Genomic DNA, 18,274 nt, shown 5'->3' with positions numbered 1-18,274 from the left:
AGAAGAGAGGGGGAGGGGAAAACTCCAACTGGGAGGGTGTGCGTGTGTGGTGTATATATGTTGTATATATGCGCGCACACACACACATACACACACACACACACACACACACAGTATATACATACTTTTGGTGGGGGGTTGGAGAGAAGGAATGAATACATGAGGCCCTCTAGTGGAAACAGAGGGATCTAAGCAGTTCTTGATTGTTTCCAGACAAGCTTGTTGGAAGAGACTCCTCCATTTTTATCAGAAATATAGCAGCTGAGTAATAGCGTTTGGGAGTACTGTTGCATCTGGAGATCTGAGGGAGGTGAAAGGCGTTGGAGAAAGTCTGTCTCTCTGCTCCTGTCTCCCAGTCTTAAAAAGACAAAGGCCCTGCCACTCCCCATCCTTTATCTCCCCTTGTTCTTCTTATTCTTTTTTTAATCTTTTATTTTTAAGTAATCTCCACACCCAATGTGGGGCTTGAATTCACAACCCCAAGATCAAGTGTTGCATGCTTCACCCACTGAACCAGCCAGGCACCCCTATCTCCTCTTCCTATATGACCTCTTTAGTCGTAAGGAATCAAGAGCACTTTCCAAGGCCCTTTATGCACCAGGTCCTGTACTTAGTTCTGCAGGACAGCCAAAGACACAAGCAGACACGGCTCTGCTTAAGGACTGCACCAATGAGTGGCTTGGGGTGTGTGTGTGTAAAGTTTTCCAGCTCTAAGCCATCATAAACAAACAATATAAGAAAGTACAATTCCCATACCACCTCTTCCAGTTTTCTGCTCCTGGACCCCTCATCTAAAAATTCTGGAATGATACTAAGCTTTAAGGCACTCAGCTTTCCTTGCAAATATCACTAGCAGTAACGCCATCCTATGTAAGTCCTGTGTGTTTTCATTCCATCATCCTCAGATATGTCCCTACTTGAAGTTAAATTGCTTCTCTGAAGACCTCTTTTTTTGAGACTTCAAAGTGGGGCATAGGGTGATCTCTAATAAGGAATAAAATGAGATCAGTCATATTCTAGCCTTCTTTGTGTCTTCTTTAAGATCTGTACTCCATCATACTTCGTCAGTTGTTGGTGGGGGTGGGAGGGGAAGAAAGGCCCAGAAACATCTAAGGAGGAGGCGTATAATGCCTACTGTTCCAGGTGCTCATTTCTTTAATCAACCACATCATAAAAATCAGAAAGAAAGAAACCGCAATGAACAAAGGGAAAGGAAAAAACAACAGCTTTTTTCTCCCCAGCCTCTTCTTTCTCCTCTTCCTTCTCAGGGTGTATGTGGGGGGGGGGCGCATATCCGGGGCCCAGGGCTGGGTCCTAGGTAGGTTTGCTGGGCAGAAAACTGAGTTTCACTTCCTGTCAACCCGGGAGCTGAGGCAAGACATCAGGGGGCACCATGGGGCCTAGGGTTGGGTAGTCATCAGCCACTTTAGGATTCTATTGAGCAGCCTACTACTAGTTCCAGTTCTCAGGTAGTCAAGACCAACACATCCCTCTAGTTTTTAAAGGCTTCATCCCACACTCTCACCTCTATTAATTGTTAGTAACAAGGCTAAGGACTGGATGCTGACCCAGTGAGGCTGAAGCACAATTGTTGAAAGAGAGCAGGGGTTAAGGATGGTAGCGTTACAACACCTGCAATATTGTGTACTGAATGCAAATCAATTTTTAAATGAGTCTTTTTGAGACCTTCTGAGTTGGACCTCTGGTGGAAGTCAGGAAGGTGGAGCATGGGATAGAAGACAAGCTGTAACCTGAGAAAACTTCAAAAGCTTCATGTCAACGCTTATAGGAAGTTCCTACTCTGTCATTGCTCTCACCTTTTTTGTTTTTTAAGTGAGCATACAGCCTAGTGTTGGAAGTGATCACTAATATTTGCCCCTCTCTACGGGTTCCACAGGTACAGTGGACATTAACTTAAATTACCAACGTGGAGGATTTTGAGGAAGGTAAAAGTCGATAAGGAAACAGCAACGTAGAGAGGGCAGAGCCAACACCTGAGAAGAGGAACCTGCAGTCGACCCTCCCAGGCTGTAGGGGAAACGAGTTTAGCAGGACTTAGCCCTTGAGGATCAACGGCTGCTGAAAAGTGCGGGGGAGGTAAAACATTTGGGTACGTCTAAAGAATAGGGAGGGACGGGGCAGGGCAGGGCAGGACTGCAAAGGCAGTGACCATAAAAGCCCGCACTATGGATGGGTTGCCGGGCCTTGGAGCCCCAGCGCCCAAACCTAGACGAGGTTAATTAGAATATTAATTGGCTCCGCCCAGAAGCCTTCACCCTGCCCTCTGACCCTGGGGCCCAGCCTGAGGAGGATCCCGGGGTCGAAGGCCAGAGCAAACTTGGGCCGTCGTCACTTGGCTGCCCGAATCCCCAGGGCCGCCCTAGGGGCAGGGCCAGCCTGGGCTGCCCGCCCTACCCGGCTCGCCGCCTCCTCGGTCGTGGAATTCGCCGGCAGCCCTAAGGCTGCGGGGACAGGTGGCCGGCCAGCAGCGCCCTCTGCTTAGAATGCCCCTCTCGCGGATATGACCCGAGGGTTGAGCTGGGTAGCCGAGGGCAATCGACACGCGATTTCGACCTCTCCACCTACTAAGAGAGGGTCAGTTTGGGGGTCTTCCATTCGCCCCTGACAAGATTGGTACGCCCTAGTGCGTTCCCGGAGTTTGCCCGTCCCATGTCCCGAAGCCGCTCTAGGACCAAGGTGCAGTCTAGGGCCTGATTTTCGAACTCATTTATCAGCCCCACTTTCGGGGTGCAGGTGGGCCTTGCCCCCTTTTCCCTCGAAGGTCCTGGACGAACGGAGAGGGACCGTGCCTCAGAACTTCTCTCGGTGCCCAGAGGACTGCTTTACACGAAGCAGACGCCCAATATTGGTATCAGTGGCAGTACTAGAGCCTACGGCTTTTATTTTATTAAAGTCTTTAACTAAGCTTCTGCTCTCTTCCTCCTTCTCCGTCCACGAAATGGTGTACTCTCCCTTTAAGACTAAAATGGTGGCTGGCTACGATCAGGACTCCACTTCCGGTGGGGAGGGGGGCGGGACCCCAGCCCGCTCACGCCGGAAGTGGTTTGCGTTTTCAAGATGGCGACTCCCTATGTAACTGACGAGACCGGCGGTGAGTGCGGGAGGCGCGGAGCCGCTTCTCCCCGGGCTCTCGGGGCAGGGGTTCGGACTTGGAAAGGGGTCTGTGCCCCGCCCATCCCGGGGCCCCTCCTTTTGCCCCGCCCTCCGGACCGCCTTCCCCATTCATTCTCTCCTATGGGGTGTCACCTGCGCCCCCTTCTGGTCTCGTGTTTGGGGGTCTCCGCTTCCGGTCACCCAAACCCTGGGGTCCTTCAGTGCAGGTTCCTGCACCAGGACCCTCACAGGCCCTTACCTTTTCTCCAGCAGCTGGAGATCCCATATCTCTTTTGGCTTCTCCAGGATTGGGAGCTCCTATACTCTCAGTTCCCTCCAATTCCTGCTTTTCTCCTGTTCCCCTCCCCCATCTTTCAGCTGTACCTGCCTTCGGCCCTACCCCAGCCCCATTTTAACTCTCATTCTCGAAGCTGTATCTGAAGACTTCCTCATTGCTAGATAATGCTTTTTCCATCCTCACCAGCATCTTCATTGTTGGGTTACTGAGGTTCAGAGGTGTGAATGGAAGAGTAACCTAGTTTAACTTTTCAGCTTGAGTTTTCTTTTTGATGGCATCACCCTTCTGTACCTTTCTGGTGGTGATGGTGAGGGATCTGAGGTGGAAGTTGAGGGATCTGAGGTGGAAGAAGGCAAACAAAAGGTGTCTAGTGGCCTCTCAAGCCCTCTGACAAGTTCATAGAACCCACTATAAATTCTGCCTAGAGAAGAATTTCCAGCCTGGAGGATTGAGGTGAAGTGTCTACTGTATATGGAGGTTTGTGTATGGAAATCTGAGAGTCAGTATTTTCATTTTGGTTTTGTCCCATCCTTATTTCCTCATCTTTAGAAAAGTGTGCATAGTAATATCTAATGACCATTAAATAAGATCGCATATGTGAAAGCAATTTATAAAACGTTGTACAAGGCAAGGCGTTACTGTTTTTCACTGTGTATGTGTAGTCTTCTGTAGAAGTGACACTGTGTATGCTGTGGTACAGCAGTCTGTACAGTCTGTTTTTAAAATGTGCCCTTTGGGGCGCCTGGGTGGCTTAGTCGGTTAAGCGTCCGACTTTCGCTTAGGTCATGATCTCGCGGTTCGTGGGTTCGGGCCCCGCGTCGGGCTCTGTGCTGACTGCCAGCTCGGAGCCTGGAGCCTATTTCGGTGTCTGTGTCTCTCTCTCTCTCTCTCTCTGACCCTCCCCTGCTCACGCTCTCTCTCTCTCTCTCTCTCTCTCCTAGAAATAAATAAAAATAAAATAAAATAAAATGTGCCCTTTATTGCTTGCTTTGCTGCTTTCCATGTTCCTTACATCTCAGCCCTCCTCTCCTATGGTATCTTATGACAAGCCCGGTCTCGGCTACTTCTCCCCAGCCTCACATTTCAAAGTGGTACATAGAACGTCTCTTCTCCTGTTCTCTACTCAGTAGGCCCTTCTACCAGCTCCTTTTAATGTGCTTCGAAAATATTACACATCATCCAGTACACTTTTCTTCTTAACTATTTTCTTTAAACCGATTTCATGAAAATCCTGATACCACGTCTCACGCTACCCTCCCACTGAGAGGTATCTTTTGTTCTCTGTGACTTTGTAGGAGAGAAGGAATCACACTGCATTTTTTCTTTCTCCTACTACTTCCAGGTCATTGACCTACCACTGTCATTCTAATCTCTTTGGAAGGTATTGCCGTGCAGTTAAAGCATTGTCCCTAAAACCTCAGGGCCATCATTTATTGTCCACAAGGACCCAGACCTGTTGCATCATACTTTTTTCTCCACTGTTTCTTGTTCTTATTCTCAGTGTCTCCAGCATCTTTGAAATACTCTGATCTTACAAGTTCCTCAGCACGAGACAGTTGGCTTTCCTTTGTATTTTTAAAGTATCTACACATCAGATCACTACAACCTGGACCTCATCTATGACACTGCTTCCCCTTCAGGCACTTCTTATCACGTTAGCCTCCTTACCAGTTACCGTTTTCACTACTTCCCATCCACAGAATCCACTTTTTGACCTTCTTAGGTTCTTAACTTTTTCCATTTCTTTGAGTCTGCCTGTACCTTCATGACTGTCTTTGATGCTGCTCTGCTAGACCTTGGTGACCAGCTACTTTGATACTATCTTCATTGCTTGCTTCATTCTTTTTGATCTTCTGTACTTGGCAAACACTTCTGTTATCTTGGATCATACTCATCACCTATTTTCTTGGCTTCCATGTCTAGGCCACAGCACATGACTAGTGAAAAAGTGCAAAACCTGTACATTCAGTATAATGTAACTTAGTGTTAACTTCTGCCAAGATCATGGCTTCTCTCAAGTTCTTATTTCTGGGTTTGCTTACATTCTACCATGGTTTTCCCCCAAGCTTTTCCAGTACTCTGTGACCTCCCTCTTAATTCCCCCATCTTGTAGCAGATGGCTTTGCTTTCTATTTCATTGAAAAGTCAAGGTTTATCATTTCTGTTACTTTCCTGTCCACAGCCTGATTTCTTGAATATCAGATCTACCCACACTTTTTTTTTTATTTTCTCACTCTTATTTGTCCTTTAGCTTTTCACAGTTTTGTTTCTAGCACCAACTCTTTCCTTAGTTGCTATTTCTCTTTTCTAATTGATTGGTGAATAACTTTCATTCTTGAATATACTGTCACACCTTAAAATCAATCTGCCCAAAATCAATATCATTTTTTCCTTATTTCCATTAATGACACCCTCGTTCTAGCTAACCAAGATCAATTTTTTTGTACCATCTCTCTGTTTTTACTTTTAAGTAGACTTTATTTTTTAGAACAGTTTTATTATTTAATTTATTTATTAAAAAGTTTTATATATTTCTGAGAGAGAGAGAAAGACAGTGTGAGCAGGGGAGGGTCAGAGAGAGAGAAGGAGATACAGAATCTGAAGCAGGCTCCAGGCTCTGAATTAGCTCTCAGCACAGAGCCCGATGCGGGGCCCGAACCCACAAACCATGCGATCATGACCTGAGCTGAAGTCAGATGCTTAACCGACTGAGCCACCAAGGTGCCCCGAACAGTTTTAGATTTATAGAAAACTTGAGAAGATGATACAGACAATTCCCATATATTCAGTTTCCCCTATTATTAATATCTTACATTAGTATGGTACCATTATTGCAGTTAACGAACCAATAGTGATACATTATTATTGACTAAAGTCCATACATCATTCATGTTTCATTATACTTTAAAGATTTTATTTATTTTTTAAAATGTTAATTTTAATTTTTATTATTTAAAAAAATGTTTATTTTGAGAGAGCACGCGCGCCTGTGAGCACACATGTGTGCACACGTGCATGCGAGCAGGGGAGGGGCAGAGAGAGAGAGAGGGAGAGAGAGAGAATCCCAAGCAGGCTCCATGCTGTCAGTACAGAGTCCAATGCAGGGCTGTATCCAGTGAACCATGAGATCTGACCTGAACTGAAGTCAGACACCTAACTGACTGAACCACCCAGACACCCCTATTTATATATTTTTAGAGCATGAGCTGGGGAGAGGGGCAGAGGGACAGTGAGAGAATATGAAGCAGGCTCCATGCTTAGCACAGAGCCTGATGAGGGGCTCAGTCTCACAACAGCAAGATCATTACCTGAGCTGAAGTCAAGAGTCAGTTGCTTAACCAACTGAGCCACCCAAGTGTTCCAAGATTTTATGTTTTTAAACAATTTTTAAAACATTTATTTATTATTATTTGATGTTTTTATTTATTTCTGAGAGAGAGAGAGAGAGAGGAAGTGTGAGGAGGGTCACGTCAGAGAGAGAGGGAGACACAGAATCAGAAGCAGGCTCCAGGCTCTGAGCTAGCTGTCAGCACAGAGCCTGATGCGGGGCTGGAACCCACAAACCGTGAGATCATGACCTGAGTCGAAGTTAGACGCTTCACCGACTGAGCCACCCAGGCGCCCCAAACGTTTATTTATTTTTGAGAGACAGAGATAGAGTGTGATCAGGGGAGGGGCAGAGAGAGGGGAGACACAGAATCCGAAGCAAGCTCCAGTCTCTGAGCTGTCAGCACAGAGCCTGACCCGGGGCTCGAACCCACGAACCGTGAGATCATGACCAGAGCCAAAGTCAGATCCTTAGAACTGACTGAGCCACCCAGGTACCCCTCAAGATTTTATGTTTAAGTAATCTCTACACCCAACATGGGTCTCGAACTTAACAACACTGAGATCAAGAATTGCATGCTCTTCCCACTGAGCCAGCCAGGTGTCCCAGATTTCCTTAGTTTTTACCTTTTTTTTTTTTTTTTTTCTGTTCAAGGATCCCATCCTGGGTACCATATTACTTTTAGTTCTCATGTCTCATTAAGGTCCCATTGGCTGTGACAAGTTTCTCAGACTTTCCTTGTTTTGGATGACCTTGACAGTTTTGAGGAGTGCTAATCAAGTATTTTATAGGATGCCTCTCTATTGGAATTTGTCTGATGTTTTCCTCGTGATTAGATTGGGGTTAGGTGTTTTTTGGGACAACCACAGAGGAAAAGTGACATTTTCATTGTATCAAGGGTACAGTATCATAATGACGTTTTAACTGTTGATATTGAGCATGATTGTGGTCCCCTGGCTGACGTAGTATTTGTAAGCTTTCTCCAGTATAAAGTTACCCTTTTTTCCTTCTCTTTTCCATACTGCACTCTTTAGAAGAAGGTGTCTATTCACAGCCCATACTTAAAGAGGGAAAGTTATGTTTCCTTCTTTAAGGATGGAGTATTTACATATCTTATTTGGAATATTTCTGCAGATTGGTCTCTTCTCCATTTACTTATTCAATCATTTAGTTATATCAAAGTGGACTGGGTTATTATCTAATACTATTTATTTTATTACTCAAATGTTCTAGCTTTGGACATTAGGAGCTCTTATAGTTGGCCCTGTGTCCCTTTGACATACCATCACCAGTGTTAGGTTTTTGTTTTTTAGCTCTTCCTTACTTTCTGTGTCTAGAATATGCTCCAGGCTCATCTTTCCTATCTCAGTCCTAGAATCAGACATTTCTCCAAGGAGCCCTTGTTCCTATTACTGAAGAACAGTATTAAGAAACCAGGATTAGAGCACTAGATATTGTTACATTTGTGGTATCATTTTTTATTCCTCTCTTGTTCCCCATCCTCCACCTCATACCAATTGTCAAAATATCATTCTATTCCTACTGTTATTATCCTTGTCCCATATTCAGTACTTGTTAGATATATGGTCTTGGGAACTTTATTTAATGTTTATTATTTTTGAGAGAGAGACAGAGCACAAGTGGGGGAGGGGCAGAGAGAGAAGGAGATACAGAATCCAAAGCAGGCTCCAGGCTCTGAGCTGTCAGCACAGAGCCTGATGTGACGCTTGAACTCTCAAACCGCAAGATCATGACCTGAGCTGAAGTCGGACGCTTAACCGACTGAGCCACCCAGGTTCCCTGGCAGTTTATTTTGGCAAAGAAGGTATTTTATTTGTCTGTCTGTGTGTCTATCTATCTATTTATTCATTTTGGCGTTTATTTATTTTGAGGTGGGGGTGGGTAGGGACAGAGAGAGAGCACTCCAGGCCTTGAGAATACTTTTCTTTTCTTTTCTTTTTTTATGTTTACTTTTTAGACAGAGAGCATGCACATGTATGGCGGAAGGGCACAGAGAGAGGGAGACAGAGGATTCCAAGCAGACTCTGCCCTGAGAGCAGAGAGCCCAATGTGGGGCTTGAACTCACGAACTGTGAGATTATGGCCTGGGCAGAAGGCTGACAATCAACTGAGCCACTCAGGTGCGCCAGGCCATGGGAATTTTTTAAAATTTTTAATGTTTTCGTTTTTTTTTTGAGAGAGAGACAGACAGACAGACAGAGTGAGTGGGGGGGAGAGGCAGAGAGAGAGAGAGGGAGACACAGAATCTGAAGCAGGCTCCAGGCTCTGAGCTGTCAGCACAGAGCCTGATGTGGGGTTCAAACTCATGAGCTATGGGGTCATACCTGAGCTAAAGTTGGACACTTAACCAACTGGGCCACTCAGGCGCCCAGGCCTTGGGAATTTTAAGCCTTGGGAAACTAAGCCTTAGTCTTCTTTATCAATAAAGTTGGAAAAATAACCCCTACAATGTAAGATTATTGGGAGAATTAAAATTTAAATGAAATAATGTACATGTTTAGCACATAGAAATTGCTCAGCAAATAGTTCTGTAATTATTACTGTTATGTAAGGATTATTATATGGATTAGAAGAGATATATGCAAAATATCAAGCATAGTTCTTGGGTCATTCTGCATGCCTGATAAAATTCCATTTTCTTTTATCCTGCAAATATTGCTGTGACATCCTAAATACTTGTCCTGTCTCCAGTCTTTCTGTCTCTACTCCAGTTCATTTGACACACTGTTGCCATATTACTGTTCCTTAAGTATAGATTTACTTATGTAATATTTGTTCAATATAATTCATCTACCCAAAGTCCACTGTTTACTTTGGCACTTATCCTTCTGATCTTTATTTTTTCTGTACATTTTTAAAACATTTTTGAATTTGATGGTATATACACTTATATTTTGCCTCTTCTTTTAACCTCATGACATAAATATTCTTCCTTGTTATTAAAAACTCTTTGTAAATATTTTTAAAAATACTAGCAGAGTTTTATTGTTTGGGCATGTACCCTCTCTTATGTTTCATCTGTTATTTGATTTTTTTAAAGTTTATTTATTTTGAGAGAGAAAGAGTGGGGGAGGGGCAGAGAGAGAGGGAGAGAGAGAGAATCCTAAGCAGGGTCTGTGCTGTCATCACAAGAGTTTGATGTGGGGCTTGAACTCACAAACTGTGAGATCATGATCTGAGCCGAAGCCATGAGTCAGACGCTCAATGGACTGAGCCACCCAGGTGCCCCTGTTACTGGACTTTTAGATCGTTTCCAGAATTTTTGTTACAAGAACTCCATGAACATTTTTGTGCATAAATTTTTGCCTGCATTTGGGTTATTTTCTTAGGATTGAGTTCCCAGAAGTAGAATTAATGGGTTGAGGGGTTCAAACATTTATTTACTTACTAATTCATATTGAATGTAGAAAGCTTGGAAAATATTTTTGTAAGTAGTATAAAATAGAAGTCATACGCATGTTTGGAAATTCCAGAACCCAAAGATAACTACAGTTACACTTCTTTTTAGGTTTTCTTTCGGTGCACATATGTAGCATATCTATATTTTACATAATTGGGATCAAACCAAATGGCTCTATTTCCCAAAATATGATCCTCAGAATGCTTAGTAATCTTGTGATATGTACTACAAAATAAGTAAACACAAAATAAATAACAAAAATAAGGTTCCTGTGGTCAAATAAATTTGGGAAATACTGTGAATCACATTCCCATTGTGGATATTCACATGAATCAGAACACATTAACTCATTTAAGTCCTGCCAATAAAAACAAATTTCTTTCTTTCTTTCTTTCTTTCTTTCTTTCTTTCTTTCTTTCTTTCTTTCTTTCTTTCTTTCTTTCTTTCTTTCTTTCTTTCTTTCTTTCTTTTCTTCCTTCCCTCCCTCCCTCCCTTCTTTTCTTTCTTCTTCCTTCCCTCTCTCTCTTTCTTTTTAAGAGAGAGAGGGGGAGAACACAAGCAGGGGAGGAGGGGCAGAGAGAGAGGAAGAGAGAATCCCAAGAAGGTTCCATGCTGTCAGCACAGAGCGTGATAAAGGGCTCAATCCCATGAACTGTGGGATCATGACCTGAACTGCGATCGAGTCAGATGCTTAACCAACTGAGCCACTCAGGTGCCCCTTTTTTTCTATGTTTAACCCAGAATTGCCCAAACTTATTTAACAATTTTTTGGGGTAACCGTTATTAATATCTTACGGAAGTAGTGTTTTATATAGCAAAAGCTTTGGGAAATGCTGGTAAAAGATAGAATTACCTATCTTCTCTCGCTGTGTTAGCCAAATTGTTTTCTAAAGGGTTTTACCACTGACAGTATATGACTCTGCTGGTTTAACCACATCTTTGACTGTATTGGTATTCTCATCTTAAACAATTTTACCTACTTTGACAGATTAAAATTATATTTTATTGTTTTATATTTACATTTTCTTTGATTACTAGTGAGGTTGACCTTTTTTGTAATTGTTTGTTTGTTTATAACACAGTATGCAAAAATAGTGTAAAATGCACAACCTTTGGAACAAACCTACAGCCTGGGTTTGAATTCTATAGTTAACTGAGTTTGTAACTTTGGGCGTGCTATTAAATTTCTCATCTCTAAAACTAGAGTAATCCAGAGGTGCCTGGGTGGCTCAGTCAGTTAAGCGTATGACTCTTGGATTCAGCTTAGGTCATGATCTCACGGTTTGTGAGTTCAAGCCCCACATCGAGTTCTGTGATGACAGCGTGGAACCTGCTTGCGATTCTCTCTGTCTCTTTCAGAATAAATAAATAAACTTTATTAAAACTGGAATAATCCTTTATGGAGTTATGAAAATGAAATTAATAATGTATATAAACACAGCACTGTCCTTAGCATTAAGGAGGCAAACAATGGTAGCTGCTACACTGTTTTTGGAATTGACTGTGAAATCCACATATGTACCATTAGGTTAGATAATGTACTCTTTAATATGAGCACAAACTACTTTTCAGTATAGTATCACCACATATTAGGTCTCTGCTTATAACTCCCAGTGAAACTGGACTATGTAGTATCAGACAGGTGAAATAGCATCGTGCCTTTGTGATCTTGGACATATATTTAGCTTCTTGAAGACTCTTAACCTCAGCTGTAGATGGTAATACCTACCCATTGTCTAGATTCAATAAGGTACTATATGTAAAGTTCTTGATGCAATGTAGATACTTATTAATAAGTGCTTTTTCCTAACTGTTCTTAACATACTGTGAGTTTTCCACTGCTATGATTTTGGTTGTTATTCCTCTTAGAAGGCCCTTTTCTGTCCTTTATTTTCCTGCAGAAATATCAGCCACTGATTTGTTAACTGTTACTGTTACTACTACTACTACCTATTTAAGGTCAAATCCCTAAGATTTTCCTGATTTTCTGTTACCTTCCCCCATCAAACAGGATGTGATTATTTATGCTCTTGAAATTTGTTACCAGGGGCGCCTGGGTGGCTTAGTTGGTTAAGCGTCCGACTTTCACTTAGGTCATGATCTCGTGGTTCGTGGGTTCGAGCCCCGCGTCGGGCTCTGTGCTGACTGCCAGCTCAGAGCCTGGAGCCTGTTTCAGTCTGTGACTCCCCCTCTCTCTGACCCTCCCCTGCTCACGCTGTCTCTCTCTCTCTCTCTCTCTCCTAGAAATAAAACATAAAAAAAAAAAAAAGAAATTTGTTACCAGTATGTATCAGCGTCTCTTACGATACCTAAGACATTTATTTTTTTGTTTTATTCTTTGTTTGCCTAACTTGCCTACCCTCCTCCTTAGACTGTAAATTTCTTGAAAGGAGGAGCCATTTTACTCATTCTTAATAATCCCTGCAGCATTTAGTAGAGTACTGTACTTTTCTTCTAGGAGGCTTCCAGTGTTTATTACATTTAATTAATTTGTACTTTTCTGAGGCTATATTCTTGAAGATAACTAGAAATTTCCAAATTGCCAAAATCAGTATCATTTTCTTCTCAGTTCTCCTTTTCCTTAATCTCTGTGCATTATTTAATACTGTTTATCACTTGCCCTTAAAACTCTTTTGGTCTTCATGGCGTAACACTGTCCTGATTCTTTCCTAGAATTGTTCTTTTCTGTTGCTGCCAACACTTTTTCCTTGTTGAGGAAGATGATCATGACTGTTTTTCCAGGCTCATTCCTCCAATTGGATCTTCTCTTTCTATATTTTCTCTAGGTGTTAGCAACCACATCTAGGTGTTATAATTGTTTGCCCTGAGATCACCTCTAGGCTCAGCTGTGTCTGGTAGATCTCCTTTCTTTCTTTCTTTTTTTTTTTTTAATGTTTTATTTATTTCTATGAAAGAGACAGTGTGAGCAGGGGAGGGTCAGAGAGAGAGAGAGGGAGACACAGAATCCAAAGCAGGCTCTAGGCTCTGAACTAGCCGTCAGCACAGAGCCCGACGCGGGCCTCGAACCCACTAACCTTGAGATCATGACCTGGTAGATCTCCTTTCTTACTTGAAGCAGGTCACAGGGATTCAACACACCTTTAGTGGTCACTTCCATCTAACCCCTTATTGTTCTCCCAGCAAGCCTTGCTTGCTGTCTTGTCTCTTCACTGTCTTCCTGCCACCCCTGAAAATAAGGCCCTTTACAGTTTAAGGCAACAGGTTAAGGGTTACAGAAGAGCACCCGTGAGAAAATAAGTTTGTGTCGCAATTTCTAATCTGTAGTTTTCTGACTTTCTCAAGGGGATTACTTGAAAATCCTGATATTCTGCCTTTGGTTTTTATTTCCAGGGGTAGGAATTTCCAAACCACTCCCTTCTTTTTTAGTTTACCTTTGGATACCATGAAGGCCAAGAATGGAACCAAGAGAACACAAAATAGATGCTCCTTTGTGATAGACTGTTTCGATCTCAGAGCTTCTAGTTAGGATGGCCATTCAAGAAGCTTCTGGCCTGTCTTTTCTCACATTCCCTCTTAAGGGAATCTTAAGTCTTCAGCTATAATCTTTGTGCAATTTTCTTAAATACAGGTTTCAAGCCTTGTCCTTTTCTCCTTAATTTCACGTAAAAAAAAAACAACCAAAAACACTGGCTATCTGGAACTGAATTAGTTATTGTCATCTTCTCTGGACTTTCTTTGTGCGTGTGTTTTTTTAAATTCCAGTATAATTAACATACAGTGTTATGTTAGTTTTAGGTGTTGGAATTTCTTTCTATCAGTGGTTTTTATTCTCCAAATTTTGCACGTTCAAGAATGATTTTGTAATTATTTATTTGTATTCTTGTTTATTACCTTCCTCGCCAGAATGTATGCTACAAAAAGGCAAGGCCACTTGCTTTGTTCATTGTTGTATCCCTAGCTCCTGTTACAGTGCCTGGCACAACACCAAGTGCTCAATAAACATTTAAAATCCATGTGTGAATAAATATTATTACCGTATGCCCTATTTGCCCACAGGTATGTTGGTTAAAATAAGAGAATACACGTGAAAAGCACCAGATAAAACCCACGGTGGCACTGTTTCACTTATTTCGTCTCTCTAATTCAAATCTTGGCAGTCTTCAGATCCTGTTGACTTGTTCTTCATAATGAATTTCTCTTTCATTTTCCTTTCAATACCCACAGAGACCATCTAAATCCATTTTTCTCTACTGTAGCTATTTTCATTTTTTCTACCTTAATTTATATTACACATTTTGAGGTTAATCTTAAAGCATTGCTTTGAGCAGATCATCTGTACTCTGTTTTTGGCCTTCAGTGTTCTCCCACAGTCTGAAGCTTAAGTCCAAACTCCAGAGGAGATTGGTTAGTTTTTATATTCTGACTCGTTTACTTCTAGTCTCTTTGCACATTACATGTGCTTTTTGCCCAAAATATACTAGGTTCTTGTTCTCTACTATGATACTTAAGTTTACTTACTTAATTTAAGACATTTTTAAAGAATTTATTTTTTAATAGTTATTTATCTGTTTTTGAGAGAGAGAGAATATTAATCAGGGGAGGGACAGAGAGGGAGAGAGAGAATCCCAAGCAGATTCCATACTGTCAGCGCAAAGCCTGACATGGGGCTCAAATCCACGAACAGTGATATCATGACCTGAGCTGAAATCAAGAATTGTACGCTCAACCAACTGAACCATCCAGGTGCTCATAAAGATTTTATTTTATTTTTTTAAAGTTTATTTTGAGAGAGAGAGAGCATGGGGGAAGGATAAAGAGGGAGGGGGAGAGAGAGAGGATTCCAAGCAGGCTCTGCACTGTTTGCACTGTGAGCCTGACATGGGGATCTAACCGTGAGATCATGACCTGAGGTGAAATCGGAGGCTTAACTGACTGAGCCACCCAAGGGCCCCTGAAAAGGTTATTTTTATGTAATCTCTACACCCAATATGGGGCTTGTATTTACAACCCTGAGATCAAGAGTCACACACTCTACCATCCAGGAACTGCTATTTATTAATTTAAATTAATTACAGCCTTCTATAGGCCAGGCGCTTTGCTTCAGAGATCAAAGACAAAGTCCCTGTGCTCAAGGAAGCACACAATTATGTTAAACATCATAGCATGATAAAGGCCAAAACAGGTGCTGTATACAAAGGGCTTGGGGTGGGAAGGAGGAACTGAACTGAGGAGTTTATACTTGAACTTGACCTTTAAAGACCAATAGGAATTAACTAAGATAAGAAACAAGGAAAGCCTGTTCCAGGCCAAAGGAAGCAAAAGCAAAAAGGCATAGAAAATAGACACACAGGTCTGGTGTGATTTGTGAACATTTCAGTCAGCTGGAGCAGAGTTAGTGACCAGGAGCTGAGAGGCTAGGCCTTTTGTGCGTAGTTCCATCCTCCATGTAAATACCCTGAGGGCAATAGGAATCCAGAAAGAATTTTTAGCAGGGTCCTGATTGTTCTGGTTTGTCCCTTTGCTTATATTGTCCCATATGCCTGAAATACTTCCCTTTCTTGTAACCACACTCCCCACCTCCACCTATCTAAATCCTGCTTATCTTCCAAAGATTACAACAGATCTGTATCTTCCACAAAATCTTTATAAATTAAAAGGTCAAAAATATTTTCACTCTCCACTGTGTACCCATTCTCCAACCCATTTAGGTTTGAAGCCTAAAATTAGGGGCGCCTGGGTGGCTCAGTCGGTTAAATGTCCGACTTTGGCTCAGGTCATGATCTCATGGTTTCGTGGGTTCGAGCCTCACAGTCGGGCTCTGTGCTGACAGCTAGCTCAGAGCCTGGAGCCTGCTTCAGATTCTGTGTCTCCCTCTCTCTCTGACCCTTCCCTGCTCTTGTCTCTCCCTCTCTCTCAGAAACAAAACATTAAAAAAAATAAACAGAGAAGATATAAAAAAAAGAAACCTAAAATTAGATCTTTTAAAAAAGATTTTATTAAAAAATTTTTAATGCTTTTATTTATTTTTGAGAGAAAGAAATAGAGTATGAGTGGGGAAGGGGCAGAGAGAGAGGGAGACACAGAATATAAAGCAGGTTCTAGGCTCTGAGCTGTTGGCACAGATCTGGATGTGGGGCCCGAACTTGCGAGATCATGACCTGACCTGAAGTTGGACACTTAACCGACTGAGACACCCAGGCGTCCCTAAAGATTTTATTTTTAAAGGGACGCCTGGGTGGCTCAGTCAGTTAAGTGTCTAGCTCGTGATTTCGACTCAGGTCATGATCTCATGGTTCATGAGATCCAGCCCCATGCATAACATTTAATATGTTAAACTATACATAACATTTAATCATTGAAATCATAGTATATTTATATAATTTCATTATGGTTTACATTATGTCATATATGACTTATTGTCATTTTTAAGAATTATATCCTGTCTCTTTAAAGATTGCTTATTTATTTTTAAGTGATCTGTATACACAACATGGGACTCTTAACTCTTGACCCTGAGATCAAGGGTTGTATACTCTACTGACTGAGCTAGCCAGGCAACCCTGTTATTATCATTTGCGATGGATGTATTATACACCATTCCTACATAACTGGGCTTGAAGCTTGTTTTTAATTTTTAGCTCTTTTTAGATAATGCTTTAATTTTCACTGTCTCTTTTTTTTTTTCTGTTTTGTTTTTTTCCTGTTGGAAGTATTTCCTTATGCTAAATTCTCAAGGTTGGAATTACTAAAATACGGTGTTGAATTATTTTTTTTAAGAGTTTTTTTTTCTTTCTTTCTTTTTTTTTTCTTTTTAATGTTTAGAGAGAGAGAGTGTGTATGAGCAAGGGAGAGGCAGAAAGAAAGGGAGACAGAGGATGCCAAGCAGGCTTCATGCTGCCAGTACGGTCCGATGTGGGGCTCAGACCCACAAACCGTGNCAATCAGTGAATTCCCAAGTGTTGTTGATTCTTCGATTATGGGTCTGGCATAAGTCTCTTCCTTTCTCATGTTTCAGCCAATTCAATTCTGTCTCATGCCAGGGTTATTGCACCCTTTTTTCCCCTAACTGATTTCCCGAGTCTCCAGTGTTTCCACTTTCCAATTCACCTTTTCATCCTGCCAGATTAATGGCCCTAAAACACTGCTTTGAATTCATTCATTGACAAATATTTACTGAATGCATGCCATGTGCCAGATGTTAAACTCCTTAACTGACATTTCAAGGTCTGAATGTTCTCCCCTCATTTAAAAAAAGTTTTTTTTTTTAATGTTTATTTATTTTTGAAAGAGAGAGAGCGCGCACACGTGAGCAGGGAATGGGCAGAGAGAGATGGAGATACAGAATCTGAAGCAGGTTCCAGGCTCTGAGCTGTCAGCACAGAGCTCTGTGCGGGGCTCCAACTCACAAACTGTGAGATCATGACCTGATCCAAAGTCGGATGCTTAACTGGAGCCACCCAGGCGCCGCTCCCTTCCTTTACTTTATACCAGTCCTCTCACCCAGCATCTCCTGATCATGCCATCTCCATTCCCATGTGTGACATTTTGTTTTAGAATGAGCTTCTATTTAGAATCCAATCTGCTTCGTTTTTCATTTACTTTAGTTTGACTCTTTAAAGCCCAGGTTGGGTCTCAATTTTCCCTCCATGAAGCCTCAGTTTTTTGATTTCTCAATTTATACTCTTGTGTTTAAACTGTTGGATTTAAGCAAGCAGTATACTCAGTGGCTCTCTTTTTATTCACCAGATAAACTTCAAATTCCTTGACCTGTGTTTAATGCTTTCCAAGATCTGGCCCCATATTTTATTACCTAACATAAAGAGTCTGACTTAGTTGGACTCCTCTACTTTTTATTCTTTAAATACCCCAACCCCCTTCCCACATCCATGCCTTTTTTGCTTGTTCTTTGTCCCATCTTTTCTACCTTTCAATTTGTAACCATTTTCTTTAACATTTTTTTCAGTTTTATTTTATTAATGATATTTGCATTTTGAACAGAAAGCCAATTAAGGGGTGCCTGGTTAAACATCTGACTCTTGGTATCTGCTCAGGTTATGATCTCACAGTTTGTGTTGGGCTCTGTGCTGACAGTGCAGAGCCTGCTTGGGATTCTCCCTCTCTCTCTCTCTCTCTCTGTCTCTCCCCCAGTCTC

The 18,274-nt window shown here is 41.9% G+C and overlaps 1 protein-coding gene across 1 annotated transcript in view; it reads left to right on the top strand.

Moving 5' to 3' along the window:
- The first annotated feature begins 3,060 nt into the window (after window positions 1-3,060).
- Window positions 3,061-18,274, top strand: part of PYM1 (PYM1 exon junction complex associated factor) — a 20,033-nt gene continuing 4,819 nt past the window's right edge. Inside the window, exon 1 of the mRNA XM_077757466.1 lies at window positions 3,061-3,112. Within this exon, the coding sequence (XP_077613592.1) occupies window positions 3,079-3,112 (34 nt within the window). The 5' untranslated portion in view covers window positions 3,061-3,078. The remainder of the gene's footprint in view (window positions 3,113-18,274) is intronic.

The sequence above is a fragment of the Crocuta crocuta genome, unplaced genomic scaffold, assembly GCF_008692635.1.
Source record: "Crocuta crocuta isolate KB4526 unplaced genomic scaffold, BGI_CrCroc_1.0 scaffold549, whole genome shotgun sequence".
In the NCBI taxonomy this organism is placed as follows: domain Eukaryota; kingdom Metazoa; phylum Chordata; class Mammalia; order Carnivora; family Hyaenidae; genus Crocuta; species Crocuta crocuta.
The sequence above is the reverse complement of the archived record's forward strand: the minus strand, read 5'-3'. Positions and strand labels throughout refer to the sequence as shown.